Source organism: Cyprinus carpio, chromosome B11 (genome assembly GCF_018340385.1).
Source record: "Cyprinus carpio isolate SPL01 chromosome B11, ASM1834038v1, whole genome shotgun sequence".
Classification (NCBI taxonomy): Eukaryota; Metazoa; Chordata; class Actinopteri; order Cypriniformes; family Cyprinidae; genus Cyprinus; species Cyprinus carpio.
Window position 1 is genome coordinate 680,453 of NC_056607.1, and position 20,126 is coordinate 700,578.

Sequence of the window (20,126 nt, forward strand, 5' to 3'; positions counted from 1 at the left end):
GAGTCTAGGAAAAGAGACGCCTTTACTAAGCACCTTGTCTACAGATGATTACCAATGTTTTTTGTACTTTTTACAGGCTTTTACTGGTTTTTATTATTATTTGTTTTAACCTATACATTTTTTAAACATAATTTTGGATTTGAATGATACTGAAAACAATGCACTGTTGTTTGGGCAGGTTAGTGATTTTCAAGGTTTTCTAGAAAGTTTTGAAGGTAATAGTTTTGGTGGCAGCTTTTCGAACAAATATCCAAATATGTACAAGGCTTAAAGAAACCTTTCTTTCTACAAATGTGTTAGCTTTAAGAGTACAGAAACATGGCAAAACACACACACACAATGCATACAATGAATACATTTAATAACATTTTGATCCTACTCAGGCCATCCTACAATAATCACAGTGAGAACAATGTAATGTTTAAAATAAAAGGCACCAAACTAGAACACAAGTATGTCCGTTCAGCTTTTCTGTTATGATGTAGCAGGTGAAACTAATTAATTATTTGTTTGTTTGTTTATTTTTTTGAACTTTAAATCATTTGTGTGGGCATAAATTCATTTGGTTTCTTTGTTATTGTCTTGTGGCTCAAACAAGTTTGTTTGTCTCTACATGATCATTTACCCTTGTTTAAGTATAGCCAAATGAATTAGTTATAACTCCTCACCACTTCTTTTTCCTCCTTGTCAAACTATGACAGAACTACTGACCACAAATGGATCTGTCAACAGTCAGAATCGTAAAATCATAGAATCATATGGTACCATAAAAAACATGCAAAATCAAAATCCACAGCTACCCTCCAGCAAGAGGAAGAAGATAGCTTTCTGTAAATGTCACAGAAGCAAGTCAAAACAGTGTGCAGTGATGTTGTTTTTTTTCTCTCTTTAATGAGATGAACCAATGCCAGGATCTTACCTTGGTTGCCAGTTAAAAAAAAAAAAAAAAAAAAAAAAAATATATATATATATATATATATTATATATATATATATATATATATATATAATATATATATATATATATATATATATATATATATATACACACACACATGATTAAGTGAGCAGCACATCTACTTTGGCATCTACTTTGAGCTGTCACTGATGCTGTTTCAAATCTGAACGTGCTCTGTATCATCAGTGCCTGTTTCAACGATGACCCAGAAATACTGGAATGCTTATCTCTTAGTTTATTAATTATCATCTTCTGTTTTCCCTGGCTGGAAAAGAACACTTTTTTTATGTACATATTGCCATAGTACCCTGGTGAAAGCATATGCTTAATATTTCCTGATGTCTTTGCAAAGTCTGTTAGTCTGCAAGAATGTCCTGAATGCAAGTCCTAAGTGGTTGGCAAAAACAGTTCCTTAAACCAGTGTTGATATGTTTCGAGAGATTCTCAGGCAATCATGCAGCATGCAGTCAATAAATTTGAAGCGCAAGTTAATTGATAAGCCATTCGCTTGAATAAATGGAATAAAAGACTGAATAAATGGCTTTGGTGAGACTCAAAAACATGTTGCCTTCCAATTTACAGGGTGAAGTATGCCATATTTGTTCTGGGTTTGATACAAACTCTTTATCACATGAATAAACAAAACAAAATTAAGTACCAAGTGCCAGGCCTTTTTAAGCTTTCAATATATAAAACACACAACAATTAATTTGTATATGTGGCTTGCATATTTTAGCTGTAATTTATTAATATCACATCAAGATTTTATTTTTGAGTGCAGTATTCTGTGTAATAACTCTTATACCACAGATCCATCCTAAACAGCACATGCAAACACTTTTCCTGAGCCAAAAACCACTGGCAACCTGCAAATTTTGAGAGAAATGTGTGAATATTTTTGGTGGGAACATAATACGAGGCCTATGTCTGTGAAAGTATTACCGCCAAGGTTCAGCTTTAAAAAAGTGGAACTTGGATTAAATACCTGACAACATAATGAGTGATCTCAAAAGATATTTTCTTTTCATGAATCAGGATCAAAATACACTGCTCACCAAATGTATTAAATTGATTTTAAATTTGTTCAAATAATTGGTTTTTAAATTCAATTAACATTCTGCTTAAGAACTAAACTAGCAGATGTATTGGCAATGAGATATTGAATGTGGTTATAATGAAATATTATGTGGTTAAACTTAGCTTGATAGTGTGAGATTTACACAAGCAACACCAGTTATGAACCTTTTTTATCTAGAATATAACAAAGGTGGAAAGTTTTGTCAAAACAAAAACCCTCTCATTAGAGTTTGTCACATTGGGTCCTATCATACACCCGGTTATTTAAAGAGCAGGTTAGTATAGGCGGGTCCACAACGTGTGTACACACTGCTTATTAAACACACAGGGGCACGCCCCAACACACAAACATGCCAAGTATTAAAAAAATTAAGGATTACAATGTAAAATATTATTATTGTGTAGGCTACATAAATATAAAAATGCCTACATGTCATAATGGATAGTCATTACATGTATCAGAATTAGGCTACCTCGCACACGAGCAGCTCTGTTTCTCTGGAGACGCCTTCAGTCTTTGCGTTTGCAAATTCTGCCATGTAAATAGCGAATCCGCCATGGCGCGAGCGCACCTGGCTCTTAAAGGGAATGGGAGATGAGACTCTGATTGGTTTATTGTACGTTATGCCCAAAACACACCTGATTCTTCTTCTTCTTCTTCTTCTTCTTCTTCTTCTTCTTCTTCTTCTTATTATTATTATTATTATTATTATTTATTTTGCAATGCATGCAACATTTAGTGCCATGATTTTATCAATTTAATACTTTCTGTTCTGATAAGACCTTTTTAAGGACCTTTTTAAGACCCTATATTGTATCATAGATGTCTTAAAGACAGTGTTTCAGACAGTGGTGTTTACTCACTGTTTTACATCCACAATGCATGTGACATTACACAGTCAGAAAAGATGCAGAGATTACTTCCCTGGAGTGCTATCTCATATTGGAGGCAGTAATACTGAACATTAAACTAAGATTGATATGTTCTGTAAGTATGCACTGTAGCTTTTGGTAATAAATGTATTGCTTGTTTTATTGGATGAGATTGAGCTCTGTTTAAACTATTATAGCTGTCAGCTATAGCTTTGTCACGCTGTGCAGATAAAATGTGCCAATGAGCCAAAGTCAGCATTAAAATGCAGCAATTCATCCTAAAGGGACACATCAAGCTATTACCTGTTGCAAAAAAGTAACTGAGTGCTGCAGGGCTCCAGGAAAAATATGGAGTGTCCCATGGAGAGTTTCTGCAGTCAGACTTCAGTCTGAGCATATGAAAATCTTGACAGCCATGGCTACAAAAAAATGCTTAATTTTGTTACTCAACACATGTATAGAAGTTTTGTGTTTTTGGTGGTAGATTTATGTGGATTAACCTTTCTCGTGGTAGTCTCTTGGGGGTCTTGTAAAAAGCTGAGAAAGGGTTAGTTCTGTGTCAGCTGAGTATAAGAAATGTCTGAGTACTGAACTAAAATCAGCATGCAGTCAACTAAAGGACATTTTCATTAAAGAAAGAGTGAATCTATTACATTTTATGAATGACATCTTTTCAAAGGTTGTGTGTAGAACACTGAGCTATTTCTCTTATAATCCAAATGTCCATTCATCTTATTTTGAAAATAAAAAACTAGTATTTTTTTTATTATTATTATTAGATCAGTCAAGCCTGGCGCAAGCATTTTCATTTACTGAACTCTTATTTATGAACAATACTGTTATTTTTGAATACAACCGAAAAATATTCCTAGATGAGAACTGCGATACACCTGTTTTTGAAGTACCCCATCATGCACCATCAGAGGAAATTACCTCTTATTTCTCAGGGTGTACTGAGGGCATATTCCAAGACAACAAACAATTCTTGCCTGGCCCCCCTTGTGGAAGGATAAGATGTACCTTTGCAAAGTAATGAGAGAACATAATCTAGCCAGAGGCCAGGAGGCATTCATTTTACATTTGAGCCACAAGTTCCAAATTAGCTCCGCAGATAAATCACCACATTTCTGATGTTTGTTGCTCACAGTTGAGCTTAATAAGAGCACACAACAAGACAACTAATGAGTATAAAAACAGGTTATAAAAAAGGTTTTAATTTAATATTAAACAGAGAATATGTACAGGACTTTTACATACATAATGACCTGTATGTCAGCCATGAAAAGTAAGAACAGGTACAATCAGTTTCAGTTAATGAACTGTATGCATTTTATTCCATTTCATCTTTGCCATATGTGCTTTTTTTCCACTGCTAATGTTATGAATAAATTAAGGCTATTTTATCTTGTAATGGTTTGAAATGGGAAGGAAACTTGATTCTTTTTTGTTTCAGTTTGGAGAATTATTATAAAAAAACATTTGGTTAGTGGAATAAATAGATACTTATTTATTGCATATACTCTTTATCACAACTATTCATACAGTAGATGTGTATTTAAAATGGACACCTTTTGGTTAGTTGTGAAATACAAGATTTCTTTTGTGCTCAAGAAAAGCTAGGGATTTTCCTATTGTCTGCTTTGTTAATTATTCATACTCCTGTAGAGTTTGTTGTACAGCACTTTTTTTTAAATGAATTGTTCAAGAAGTATTTTAACAAAGTCCTTTAAACACATTACATGATGGTGACTGGTATGTGAACCGTTTCAAATATTCAAAGTCCTGTGTGTGATGCTTATTGGTTCTTATTAAATCTTAGATCTTATTAAACTCCATCGTGCACATCTGATTTGGAAATCAGATCATAGTGGCAAGTCGATACAGTCCATAATTTAGAGCCTCACAGACATCTCACCTGAATGTGACTTGGTCACACTAAGAGTGGCAGTGAATGCATGGCTACTTCAGAGATGTGTTAGCTTACAGTAGGTGCTGTTACGTAATGCTTTCACGTTGACAGAGTAAGTACATCCTGACTCTCTCTGCTCTTATATTCTCCCTCTCAGTAATGGAATTCCAACCGCCTTCCTTTTGAATAGACATGAACCTTTTCTCTGAGGTGATTCTCGAGACAGAAGAATGAAGAAGCAGTCCAACGGATGAGTGAATATCAGTTAACCTGTGCTCCAATGGACAGTCATGTTGACCTCCCCCTAATAAAGGAGAACAAGAATACTTTAAAATCTATTGATAATTTCATTGAATGTCCCTACATTTTCCACTTAATGGCTGCTGTTAATGTTATTTACAAAAAGACTAATTTTACTATATTACTTTTTAATTTTACAATCCAGGCTTTTTGGAAAAACCTGCCCGTGGTGACATTACTGCAAAATGACTGGAAATGCAATGCTGTATCAGGTGAGCTAAAGAGCAAGCTTACTATGTCAGAAAAGCCAAACATATGCAAATCGTTATGTGATGCAAACATAAAAATTTATTAGTTTACAAATCATGTGCTTTGGTGAAAGTGATTTGATATCATAACATAGTTTGGGCCCAAAAACCACATAAAAATAAGTCTTTATTAATCAATAATGTGCTCCTGTAATAACAATTTGCATAAAAAGGGAAATAACAGTCCTGCAAGTGGAATCTCTAGTGAATTATATATTTATATATAAATATACACGTTTTTTGAGTTTTGCAAAAATGTAGGTAGAAGCACATTTTCCAATAAGTCTATGTTGGTATTTTAGTGGTCTGAGGTTTTATTGTTACCTCTGACTGCAGAAAGCATCACACTGTTGGTCGCTGTGTAAAGCACACACGCAGCGCTGACCTCCAACGCTGCCCTCGGCAGAACGCCGTACCCGCTGAGAGCCTCTATAATTCGACATGCCGTATGGGACAATGCGCCTGCCAATACAAAAAGGTTAAGACCTTTGAGTAACAGAAAACACTACTACAGCACTGGTGAACAGTGAAAGTGAGAAATGCTTTCAGGTCTTTGATGTACTAAAGGACTAAAATGTTTTTTAAGGAAAGTTCCAATTCTCTCTCTAAATTATAATGTATATCACATCTTCATTCACCTTAAAGTGTCAGAAGTTGGAAGTTCAAAGCAGAAGGTTTTAATGTGTGCTGAGAGTCTTTGTGCAGTGTTTTTAACACCCTGTTCAGTTTGATCTTTCTTTTGCACTGGCTGAGCAGGTTACATACACAATCTGCCAAGAGGTCTGAAATGTGACACATATGACAAATATAAGTATGGAATATGGATGTGTTTGAAATTCCAACCTCACTGTACAAATACCTAGAAGCATGGATTTAAAACATCAATTTAAGAGAACTGAACTTGTCTTGATAGCAGTTAGCATTATTAAATTAGCAAACACACAAAAGGGACAGATGATGTACAAAGGATCTGAGGATGAAGGATAATTCAGTTCTTCTGAAATCTCCAGAGTTTTCATGTACAAATTCTGTTAATGGGCAACCAAGATAAGTTAGAAAATGTAGTTTGTTAGTAAGTAAGTAAATCAATCAATTAATAAAAATATTTGACAGTAAGAATAACAAATACAATAAAGCACATAACCTTTGCATTTCATTAAAAATTAATCTCAGCTCAAAAGTGTGAACACAAAGACACCATTTAGAAAAGCCATAGTTTGCTTTTGTTTAACCTTGATAACTTATTTCATTTCAACTCACCGCAGGCCACCCAATAGTTCATTAGGCTTTGTGTTTTTTTGGTAACACCTCAATAAATTACTCCTATTTATACTGTATGGAAACTAATAAACCAGACTCTGATGTTCAGTAAATCTGAACAGCTGTACTCGGGGAGCCATAGGCCTCATCTGCTAAGAGTTACTCCTGCAAACATCCTGTCATGCAAGCCTCTCTTTGATCTCAGCCCATTCTCTTTAGCCAGTCTTATGTGCTAGACAAGTGCCTAGACAAGTGGCAGAGAATAATAATTACTCTCAGTGCAAAGAATTATTGTAGATGTGTTGACCTACATTTGAAGATTTCTGAGTAATATACTAAAGCTGCAATTCTTCTTTACAAACATGACTTGTGACAAATTCTCTTCATTAAAAGTTAATATATTGAAGCACACACACACATTAAAATAGCAACTTTAGTTGTTAACGTATAGTTCTAGTAATTTATTAAGACGGCGCCTGTAGCAGAAGCTGAAACATTTCCCCCAACACCTCTTAATAAAGATAAGTTTCTCTAATCATGAGCAATAAATTGTTATTATGAACACTTTGGATAAGACTGATGCATGTGACTTGTTTAAACTACACAAGGATTTTGCAATCTTATCTGTAATAAAGAAGGAGGCAGGCCAGAAATAATTTAGTTTTGACAGAAAGGAGAATGTTTGTCGACGTGTCTCTGTAAAGACTGCCAAATGCAATAGTTCACTTTTGCTTCTAAGACAACAATCACATTCAGCTAAATGTTAACTGTTAATTTAGCAACCAAATCTTCATTATTTTATTCTTCCAGTTTTCTTCTAAGTAGACAGTGGTTTGATTATTTCATAACTTTTTACAGTGGGATGAGGCTTCACGTGCATCTTAACCATTGTATCTGCACAATATCAAGTATTCTTAAACACTTGATTACGAGTACATTTTTTACTATCTATTATGTTAAATAGATTTTCAATGAACACTTTGCTTAGTAATATGCATTATTACGACCCAGAAACCACTGCCACATTAAGTTTTGTTAATTACAAATGTTTTGGTATCTTCATGTCCTAATTGTGATTTAATTAATAAAGAATATTCATAAATAGCCTATGTTGTCACATGTATTCACTATTGTTTTGCTATGCCATGCCACATAAACGCTGTTTAAATCAAAGTTTTAGCAGTCGTAAATGCAACCCTGTCTTTAATTATAAGTCAGAGGCAGAGTAAATCCGTTCAAAATTATCCCACTCTGCAAAGAAAAACCTTTCACGGGTTTCAGCACCTGTTGATTATTATTTCATGGGCAAGTCAGCCAGCCTTAGAAACTTACTCTGGTGTGTTGATCCAGATGATGTCCAGGTGACAGTAGTAAACACACTCTTTGTCTTTGTACGAGTAACACGTACATCTCTTGGCTCTCCTCCGAGGCTTCAGAATCTGGCAGAAATAGCACGCACCCTCCTTTAACTAAACAATAACCAAAAAACTTCTTAGTAGCAAGCACTTGATGCTTTGGTTAAATCCTTCGCGCTGTTTTTCATGAGCGCATCTTGACGAAACGAGGAAAATCCTGCATATGAAAATGCTTTAATTAGAACAAATGGCAATTCTAAACATTAAACTAATATCATGTTGCAACAGCACTAAAAGGACCATATAAACCCTGATATACGCATATCTGACACACATTTCGATCAATCGTTTTATTTCTGTCTCATTTTACGTTACCATAAACGTCAATGCACTTAAAAATATAGGCTAGGCCGACTTCATGTGGTATTAAAGTCAAACATACAATTTACCCTAATATGGGTGACATTATAGGCTACAGAATCCAAAGTACGTTAGGGGTCAAGCCTTAGATTTACTCAGGGTGAGAAATAGCTATTGAGGCAGTGGGGTGACAACCCAATGACAAAGGTCTTGAACCCCCGAAGAAATTCGAAACAAAAGGTTTTAACCTTTGGATAAAGATTTGGTCAGCGCCAGCGGGTATTTTCACCTGAGTCAATAAAGCCTAATGTTATAAATCACTTTTTGAATTTCGTGTGACAGTGGCGCCAAATCCTTTGTGCTTTGGTGTGCTTAAGAGTACATATTTTTTTAATTATATGCAGAGAGTGATTTAAGTCCAATAACTGTACAAGTTTTCTGCATGTGAAATGCGGTGCAATGCAATCTAAACCCACCGTTCGCCATTGCGACTGTTAGTCCAATAAAAAGCAAAATTCCCAAATGTATTAATAATGACACCCTGGCCATCACAGTTATTCAGGTAGTCTCCGTTAAGTCAGTTTAAAATCCAGCATCGACCAGAAGTGCTGAGTGATCCAGCTGCAGTGAAAAGTAACATGTTCTTCGTCACTGGCTTATCCCCACATGAACGCGCTTCTCTGTAGTGGTTTCAGGTTTGTGGGCTGACAGAAGAGTGGAGCGCGACGGAACAGCATCCTCAGTTGCGCTCAGTTGCGCTCTTGGAGGTTTTATAGTGAGCACCTATCAGCCTGCGAGGCACCACCCGCTGGAACACCGCACTGATGTGTTGTCACAGCTGAATCTGTTGTCACGTGTGTGTCATTAAATCACGCACGCACGCGGTAGAACACCATTTTAATGCCAATAGCGCTTTATCAAATAAGATCGGTTACTAATACGTGTTCCAATAAATGACAAGTCATGGTAATTACAGAGGTATGATATTAATTCATAAAAAAAAGAAAGAAAATAATAATAAAAAAATCCTTCTAGCTTTCAGCATTTTATTCTCATTGCAATGTTTTTTCCCACCTCAAGAGACATAAATTACATGCTCTATCAGCAGTCCCATTAATCAAAGGACCACACTGGAGTTTCCAGTGCTTAAAATGCAGCTTTAGACAAGAGTTGTTAGTAAAATGATTCAACTGGGCATAAGAGTGGTTCATGTCCAGAAACTGCGATGCCAGATGATTGATTGATTCCCAACATACCTTCCAACACTATAAACAGTGTGGGGTCTGAACAAAGCAATTTGTCCAAGCATCTAATCTTAATTTTTTTTTTTTTTTTTTTTTTTAAATATCCATGTCCATCCCTGACATGTGGTAACAATCAGATTCTGACATCTGGCCTTCAGGTCTTTACTTGTCAGCAAGTTTCCAAATAACTTGATTTTTCTTTTTTCTTTTTTTTCTCTTTGTCTACTGTGTGTTGGTCATGTCTCATCTGAAACATTTTACTTCAAAAAAAAAAAAAAAAAAAAAAAAAAAAAAAATCAAACAATTGAACAAATAATACAAACAATAATGAAAATAATGAAAAATATTAATGATTAAAAATAGTGCTAAGAATATTATAGTAGTAGTAAGCATTAATAGTGCTAGAATATAAGATAAGTATTATTCAAATCTTGTTTATCCTTTTTATAGCACGGAAAACTGTAGTTCACATATAAAGAATTTACAGCAGGGTCGAAAAGTCTGAGACCACAAAGAAATCTTTTTTTTTTTTTTTTTTTTGAGAAATGTTATGGTGTAAAATAAATAATGAATATATAGAATTATGTTCTAGGTCACAAATTAACTGAAAGTAAAAAAAAAAAAAAAAAAAAAAAGTACAGACAGTTTTCTTGCTTACTTCTTAAGTCACGCTGGAGAACACGATCATCCAGTTTTGTTCATGTCAGCTCTTGTTTATTCTGCTGTCATTAAGCATAATGGGAACATTTCTAAGACTACGACCTCCTGACATTTTTCACCTTACTTTTTATTCAAATTTGTCTGCTAATTGTATAATTAAAGAATGGTTCAATAATTAAGAATGGAAAAGTTTAAACCCTGGCTCTCTATCTATATTTCAACTAGCATGTTTATTCCTTCTTTCTGCTTCCATGTTAACCAGAAAACACATAAATAAAGTCAAATAAATATCATAGACATAAAGTCAGTTGAAAGTAGAGGTAATTCAGAAGTCACATATCTTGGACAACCTTGCACATATCATGAGAATGTACAGCATGGGATTAAAATCCTCATTCCACATGGATCCCACAGGGAAATTAATCTTGAAAAAACAGTCATGTTGGGGCCCTGCTGCTTGCCGGTAAGAGACATATGCAGTATAAAAGCTTACACAAAAGAGTTGTAGAGAGTAACAAATGTATAAAGAGATTGTAAATGTCAAGTCATTCACATGGTTTGCTGTTTGATGTTGGTTTAGATTGTAGTTCAGCATAGTTTTAACTGAGAATCTTTTCGCAAGGTTTTAATCAATGGCTGCTTGTGTGGCCAGTCCAGTTTCATTTATTTACATTCCTGCTGAATTTAACTTACATTACACCCATAATTGACCATAAAGTCATTGAATCCTGGTTTCGGGTGCCAGTGATAACACACCTTGATATTTGGGCTTTGCATCACTTAGCAGATGATAACTAATACTGACGTCTCAGCCTGATAACAATCTGTTGAGCAGGGATTCTGCAGAAATCACAGCGGGCACCAAGATCTAGCCATAGTCTTCAGACATTGAAATACGTATTCATATGTGTTTATTACAAGCTCTTTGTGAAATCAGCCTCCTGTGCCAAACCTGAATGGATACCCAGAGCTTACCCATATAGAGGCAATATCTTAATATCAAACAACACAATAAACCCCTTATTTATGATTGTAAGGGTGCTACGAATATAATTTACAGAATTATGAAAATGAATGAGGATGGGGCTGTCTAACTCAATAAAAAAAGACAATAAATAATCAATAATACATAAAAATAAAATAATCATAGATGTGATTGTATTTCTAGTCTTCTGATGTTTTACAGTAACTTTTATGATGCTTTTTTTTGTGGTTGTTGTTATCACTTAAGAGTTCAGCAGTCCTTGTTCCCCTTCATTATATGGAAAAGGTATTCACCTAAAAGTTCACCTTTTATGCTCTATGGCAGAAATAATGTAATTGTCAGGGTTATGGACCTGTCTGTGTGTTTTTGCTCCCTGTGACCCAGTTTCTTCCTCATGTTGATTGGTAATTTGATTCCAGGTGTGTTTCGTTCTTCCCGAATTATCCTGTGTTTAAAAGCCCCAGTCCTTTCAGTTTGTGTTTGTCAGTTCTTGAACGTCCTTCCATGTGTTCCTGTGTCTCTTACGGTCCCCTTGTGATTGGATTATTAAAGACTGTGATATTGCAGAACTCCTTGCTTCCTCGTCCCTTGCTCTCTGAGTGTATTGTGACCGAAATACAGATTTTGGAAGGAATTCATATAAATAAATAATGAAAAGTCTCTGTATCAACAGTAGGCCACTGAAACAAAGGCTTAAATAACAAGTAGCTAAAGATTTACACTTCTGTTTGTAAAATGATTTGCACTCACATGTTTGAGATTGCTGATGACACTAAGAATGTTCCGTGAGACACACACATAAACACAATTATTTTGAAATCTACAAGATAGCACCACAACTTTATAAACTTCTCTAGTACTTGCAGTAAGACAGCGGTTATTTTACTCTTTGGTAGGTGAAAACAAAGCAGCAGCATCCCTAACACACCTCCACAGAGAACATTAGCAGTCATCTGTCTGCACACACAGCTACGAATCTCTCCACACATGCACTCCTCATACGAACTGCACAAGCAACACGGGTTTGACAGTGATTTTGGCAATCTTTAACTAAAATTAAAGCAGATAAAAAAAGTTAAATAAAATAAAAACCTTAAAGATTTAATAAAATTTAACTGAATTTCTTTTTCATTTAAAGTTGAAATTCTAAAATAACTCACCTAAATGTATTGTAGGCATTAAAAAACAAACAAACAAAAAAATAAAAAATAAATAAAAAAGCCCCAAAATTACTAGAACTTTAACTATAATTAAAACAGAAAATATTCAAATCAAACAAAAAAATGTCTGCAGCCTGCAGCACTGGTTATACCCTGCATTAATCAGACACTCGCCTGAAGATGCTTACTGGAGATGGTAGATTAAGACTAAATCATTTCTTGTCTGCCTTTTAATCCTGCAACATCTGAGAGCAATTTAACCCTCTTAGCCATGACCCATAGGTTCCATAGGTTCGTGAAGCAAAGTGCAGAAGTAAGAAAAAAGAAGTGGTATGCGGCTGAAAATTATCTGATCTGACTGAGACCTTCTACATAAACTCTTTAAGTTTTTGTTAGAATGAAATACTAGCTATATTAACGGACACTTTCAAATAGAAGTTAAATAAAAAATATAATTACGATTTCACAAAGTGGATGTTGAAATCAACTCTTGAATTTCTCTCTTCCACAACAGGGGTTTAACCATATAGCTACTTTTTCAAAAGCAGAACAGGTGGTCAAATCAATGTATCACACAACTACCTCATTACCTTGCTAATATCTGATCACAGTATTAGTTATGTATTACTTGATAGCCCATCTCACTAACCTTTCTTCACAGCTGTTCATCCATATTTCTCCTAAAGCATTTAACCTTTTGACCATCTCAACCTCTGCATATCTGTAACCTTTTATATTTCAAGTAAAATACATTTTAAACATTGCTTGATGGGATTGTTTTCCTACACAGTACATGACTCATTGCAACTGCATAAATCAGAGTTATTGAACATTGTCTGTAATTAATGTCTCATAATGCAAAATGTCTCATTAATGTGTCACAATGTGAAATTATTATGAGGACCAGGAACGAAATCAGCATAGATTAAGCACTGTTTACAGATGACAATAGCCAAAAACAACTCTAAGGTGGATTTTAAAGTGAGAGGACAATAGGAGATTGAATTCTTCTCTGGATGAAGCATTAATATGGATTATGGACTTATATTTTAGCCAGAAGTGGCTATTTGAATTTTAAAACGTCTTACAAACACACAGCTTTTCACTTCATAGTAGTTTAATTGATGGACTGGAGTGGTGTTACATGTGGATTATTGTGATATTTTCTGCTCCAATCATCCACAGATATGGGAAATAAAGCACTGGTGTTTCTTTTCTACATGAAAGATGACCTCACAGCACTTTTGAGTGATGACTTGACCCACTCTTTGCCCGAGGGCTAATTCATAACTGACATGTCTGATCCAATTAGAAGGCATATGCTTTTGGAATGGCATTAGATTCCTGCATGGTTTCATCATAGTTTTCCGTACCTAGACTGAGACAAATCCCACCGGCTTCCAGAAAACACTAGGCCTCATTTCTACCTGGAAGATGATCTGATCATAAGTGGTGGCACTAAATATAGGTGGAAACTGCAAAATGTTGGTGTTGAAAAATGTTGATTATTGATCATTGTATCACCATAAGTGGAGCTTAAGTAAGGTAGGTCAAAGCTTAGCCTTCCCCTGGCCATAGGTCGGAAATTAACGGGGGCTTGGGACAAAAATGCTGCTGCTCAGTTAAACTAGATTCATTATGGCTGTCGCAAAATTAATGAAAATTAAATAACAAAGTTTCAGCATTAAATTTAGATCTGCTAATGTTGCATCTTATTTCTTTTTATGCATTTTTACATTGTTGTGCATTAACCAATTACACAAGATTTTGTTACATTTATAAATGCAATGACCAATCAGAGGAGTTCAGATAAGTCATCGCGGAAATGCCTGTGTTCAGTGTGTGCGCTCCCTGATTCAATTCCACACACTTGTGAAATTGTCATCGTTAAATACAAATTCAGCTGTATAAAATATTTTTTTTTGTCGTGACACTTGTATCTGGTACTTGCCTAAAAACACAGGTTTATTATATGCATACTTAATAGATTACACTAACATTAGGCTCTTAGCCTTACCCTGCAGTTGGTTCACCCTCCACCTGTATTATCACTGAAACCACAGAAGCAGGTAGACAGCAGCCATGTGACCATATCGCAAACTTACTCGTCGCCTCAAAGCACTTGTGATTGGATCACCAAAAATTTATTTCAATACCAGATGGAATCAGGGCCTCAGAGAAAAGACTTCTCTTTTTTCTCCTGGTGTGTTCTCTCCTGTTGTCATGAATCCTGTCCGTGGTTTTCCAACTGATTGCCAACAGATGACGCCTTTGCATTATATCGACTCTCACACCACACATACTGTTACACATCACCCTTGACTACATTTCCCATATTCCATTTCACTGATTACGCACTCACCTGCAGCCAATCACATACACTTTAAATACGAGGCCCTAACCACCGTTCAGGGCCAAGTAATGTTTGCGCTCATCGCTCTGTCAGTGATAGCATCTTTACGGAGCCAGTACCATGTCCTAGTTTCTAGTCCCTATTCCTAGTCCTAGTCTAGTCGTGTGTTGGTTTTGCCTGGTAGCCTGTTTCCTGATCACCAGCCTGTCTTGGACATCCTTTTGTCTAGCTGTTTCAGACTCTGTTTGCCCCTCGTCTGGACTATAGTCTGTCTGCTGGATTACCCATTTGCCTCGCCCTTTGGATTACGTTCGCCATCGATTGACCCACACCTGTTTACCAGACTACTCTTTTGTCTTGTCTTCAGTATACCCGTGTGCTCTTTTGTCTTGTCTTCAGTATACCCGTGTGCCATTGTCTGGCCTCTCGTCCCGTTCGCTCTGTAACACCTGTATTTACAAAATGGTCTATAAATGTGGGCCTCATTTATAAAATGTTGCATAGAATCTTGTTTGATCAAGATTCAAGAGAATTTTATCTAAGATCATTTCTCAAATGTTAAGTAAACATATGCAAGCACACACACACACACACACACACACACACACACAAACATGTACATCTCTCTTCCAGATGTAAAGTCTTTAAATTGCAAATGATCTTGAAACTATGCACAGCTAAATGGTTTTTAGATCTTTAGTCTTGTAATCGCCCTGTAATTAATGTTATTAGCATATAAAACAGCACCAGTCAATGTCCACATCCTTTATTTGAAAATGGTGAGAAATGCTTAAATTTCCAAATTTTCTCTGACTCTGCCACAGGGAAAACTGGGTACACTTGCTCATAACCTTATAATAAACACTGAGTACTTTCCATTTTAATAAAGTTTTTAGAAATCTGAATATTGGAAGGAGTGCACACACACTCTAAGAGCAAATCAGTGTGCATGCATGTTTTATAAATAACACCTAAGTTCTCTGAAGCCTTCACGTCACTCTCTCAGGGAATGTAATTCTATCTGCATTTTTTATTAATACATTATTTGCCTATACATTAGGTTATGGTTAAGGTAAGTTCACTTACACATATACTAGCCTCCCACTTCATAAACAACATTATTTTTTTCCCTCCAAAGCCAGTTAAGCACAAGCTTTGCCCCGCAACATGTACTAAACTTAACCTTAACTTGAACATAGATAGCTGTTTGTTTCAATATGCTTTGTCCTTGATTTATCTAAATTCTATAATGAATCTGAGAAGGGAACTTTTCTTAAAAGGTGACTGCATTAGTTGACAAATGAAATTGTTTGCAGGGTGGGGTTTGACCTAGGGTTTCAGTGGTTAGAACATGAATCTGTTAACAAACTGCAGCAATATAATCTTTTGTAAAAGAATATCAAAAGAGTCAGATGAGTATAAAAGCTCAGACATTTAAAGTGGTGTTTGACTTTTTTCTAGGCTTGATTGTGTTTATTGGGTACAGAGTAACATGTGTTAATGCTTTGTTTAATATATATATATATATATATATAGATATATATATATATATATATAATTAAAAAATATTATTTTTCACATAATTTACCTTAATTCTACACCGCTATGTTCCTCCTTTTATGAACACATGATTTCCTGGTTTTATGAAGCCCCTCCCTCAGAAATATTCAATGGGCTCAGATTGGTTAGCTGGACCAGTGTGTTGTGATTGGCTAAAATGCCTAGTGCAGTCCAGAAACGTCATGCCCCTTACCTCAGAATGTGCTCCAGTTGTAATTTGAGCCCAACTGAGACCCAGAGAATATTAGTGAAGAGGATCATGCAGAACCTGGGCAAGCACAGTTCTTAAACCTGGTCTGCCATTGCTAAGCAACCTTGACCTGCGCTCTCCATGAAGACGCGGAAGTTCCAGCACTAAAAATCACTTGCTATAGCTCTGCTACTAAATTTATTTATAAAGGGTTAGATCACTCAAAAATTTACATTAGCCCATGTTTTACCCACCCTCAAAGCATCCTAGGTGTATATGACTTTCTTATTTCAGACGAATCCAATCAGAGTTCAATTTTTTCCTTATAAAAGCGTGCGCATCCAAAATAAAACGTGCCTCACATGGCTCTGGGCGGTGAATAAAGGCCTCCTGTAGCAAATCATTGTGTTTTTGTCAGAAAAATATCCATATTTGAAGTCTTATAAATACTTTTTTCTCACTTCCGCTGACTGTTATACATGCAAGCCATTCCAGCGGATGATGTAGGACATATGCATAGTGCACGTATCTGTGAGATATACTAGTCTTGTGAGTTTGTTTACAGGAGCAAATGAAAAAAAGTTTCCTTATCTAGCAAAGGAAAACCAGTCTCCTCTTGGCTTATATCGAAATCCTCCAACATTTTTCTTTACAAATCCTTGCTTTGTATTTCTAATTTGTGACCAGTATTTTGTTTTGTTCTTTCTCCGCATTCGTCACTAATCGTCACGCAACACCGACATCCTATATCATATGCCGAAACGGCTTCCACGTACCACAGTTAGATGAAGTGAGAAAGAAGTGTTTATTATGTTTGAAATTGGGATATTTTTCTTATAAAAACGCATAGATTCGTTCCAGGAGGCCTTTATTCATCCCACCACCCCCCACCCCCAGAGCCACGTGAGGCACATTCTATTATGGATTTTATATAAAGCGCGTGCTTTATTTGATGTCTTTTGGACTGTTAAACAGAAACACCTGCCAACTGCAATGATAGAGCTTAGATGAGCCAAGACAATTTTTAATATAACTTTGATTGCATTTGTCTGAAAGAAGAAAGCGATATAAATCTAGGATGCCTCGAGGGTGAGTATGGCTAATTTTTATTTTTGGGTGAACTAACCCTTTAAAAATGGCTATCCCTGTACAGCTATTATTAGCTGTTCCTCCATCTTGACTGAGATTTCAATGTTTAGGGAAAGGATAAAGCTGATTGGTTGGTTCTTATCACATGACTTGAATCAGGTGAGAGAGAGAGATGCAGGGCAAAGCGTGTACAGAGCAGGGGACGCAAGGAACAGGATTAAGAACTACTGCTTTAGAACATTGATTTTGAAACTTGTGAATACATTAGAAACATTAGAAGACAGAATCGCAATTCATATATGAACAGATTTTTTTGTGCACCCCAAGTTTTGAGGCATGGCAACAACTCTTTCTCTTCTCTAAACCAGCACAACATGTTCTCAGTTGCATGTTCCTGTGGGCGGGGTTTATGTAAATTTCAGAGTTTGTGATGTCACCAACCTGGGAAGTAGCTCGTTGTAGTCCCTACGAGCCATTAAACTGACATAATTTTAAAAGACGATATCTCCGTTTGCATTGAACTTTCAGCATCATAACTTTGCAAAAATTGTTTATGCTTAAACAGCAACATTATACACTAACTAAATTTAAAAAAGTGAAATCATAATCAACCACTCCTTTCAAAGAAACAATAAGCACTTATAAGGTCTGAAAAATCTGAATTAGACCAATATGTTGACCCAAGCTCTGAATAAATTGTTGTACAATGATTATAAGATGTATATATAGTATGCTAGATTATGCCTCCATGCCAGATAATTAAGATCCAGCCCCAGACACCAGATCCCATCAGAAAATATCTATTTTGACTGGTACTAGAACAACTCATAAGCAAAGTAGTCCAATACCCAAAAGTCTTGTCTAGTACCCAAAATTACCCAAAACTCTATTATCAGGCAATAAGTTGACTGAGGAAAAAGCCAGTGAAGAGCAGAAGCAGGAGACAAAGTGATGATAAAAAGAGCAGAGTTTATTGAATAGTCTTAGTTTATGGAAACTAGAGTTTCCATAAACATTCCGTCGTATCTCTTATTCATGAAGAAAAATAGCCCTTGAAACACAGTCATAAGACTAAACAACAATGAAAAATTGTATAAAACAACAATATAACATAATAACTAATGACTAATCAATTAATGAATCAATGAAATGGGTATATATAATACTATAATGATTATTGTAAATGATTATATGATTAAATTGAATAATAAACTGTCAAAATGATAAACGATTATAAATGAATAAATTAATTAAGAATAAATTAATATAAAAGAAAGTAAAACACAACACAAATGTACTGTTGCTCTCCTGAAGCAAAACGCACAGTTTGCATTTGAGGATCCTCATGATCCTTCAAGTAAGTAGGTGTAGGTTAACTATAGGGGTGTAAATCGGATGTTTCATCACAATACGATATGATATCAGTTCTCATACCCTGTGATACGATATTTGCAGATACCTCAAAAAAATCTTATTTTAATTATATAACAACATTTTATTAAATATATAACAACATTTATCTGAAATTTGCATATCCTATCCCCAAATTGGGACATTCACAACAACAACAACAACAACAAAAAAAAATACATTATTACAATACAATTAAATACAATATTACAAAAAAATACAAAATTATTTTTTAAATAATAAAGAAAAATAAATAATTGGAAAAAATCAAGTCACACATGAGATATTTAATCTTATGACATGACAACAGCAGCATCAATATATTGAATTGTTAGACATTTGATCAATGCATCGATCCATATTGTTGGATCGTTACACCCCCTAGTTAATTAGTTCCAGGGACACATAGTTTGGCCTATTTGCTGCCCAGTTTTCTCTACTTCTACATGTTACACCTAAGACTGTGGTTTTGGACCGGCTGGTGATGAACTCTCCAGTGTGGTTCAGATTTATTTCTTCTATAAGGTTTTTTGTTTGTTTGTTTTTTTCTCTGTTTTCTCATAGCAATGTGGTCACATTTCCCTGGATGTTTCCTGCACTGCCATACAGGGAACTGTGTGGCGAGCATTTTGGTTTGGCGGTTTTCTGGAAGTTATTTTAACTCCTCAGTGATAGCCTGACTGAAATAATTCACCATCTCAGTTTATCTTTTACCACAGGATTAGGAAATAAACAAAAACACATGTACTTGACCTGACAGTGTAAATTAAGATAAAAAGTTGGATAAATCCAACGTTTTCACATTTTCAAACTCATTGTCTCATGTTCCTTGGACTGCTTTGACAAGCTGTTTTATAAAAACCCATTTTTACAAAAGGTTCTATTGTTCTGTTGTTATTATAGTATATCAAGCACTTCATGTTATTATAATAATGCACATCCTCTCCAAAAAATACTTCAGGATTTAAATTCCAAAATGAGAGACTCTTTGATCCAAAGAGGATTTTGGATCAATAAATTCAATAAATAAACAACATTCACAATCTGTGGAGCACTGTTCCACATATAGAACATTGCTGAAAAAAAAAAATTCTCTAAGAGTGTTACATGGAGACTCAGATGAGTAGACATATGAG

General features: G+C 35.3%; 1 protein-coding gene across 1 annotated transcript; it reads right to left on the reverse strand.

Annotated features, from left to right (window-relative positions):
* Positions 1–4,107: 4,107 nt before the first annotated feature.
* On the reverse strand, positions 4,108–8,093 carry LOC109094465 (endothelin-3; the record flags this gene model as incomplete). Its single annotated transcript, XM_019108177.2, has 3 exons — positions 4,108–5,120; positions 5,689–5,826; positions 7,957–8,093. Coding segments are annotated over 3 exons (291 nt in total), but the record flags the coding sequence as incomplete, so codon positions are not given.
* Positions 8,094–20,126: the final 12,033 nt, after the last annotated feature.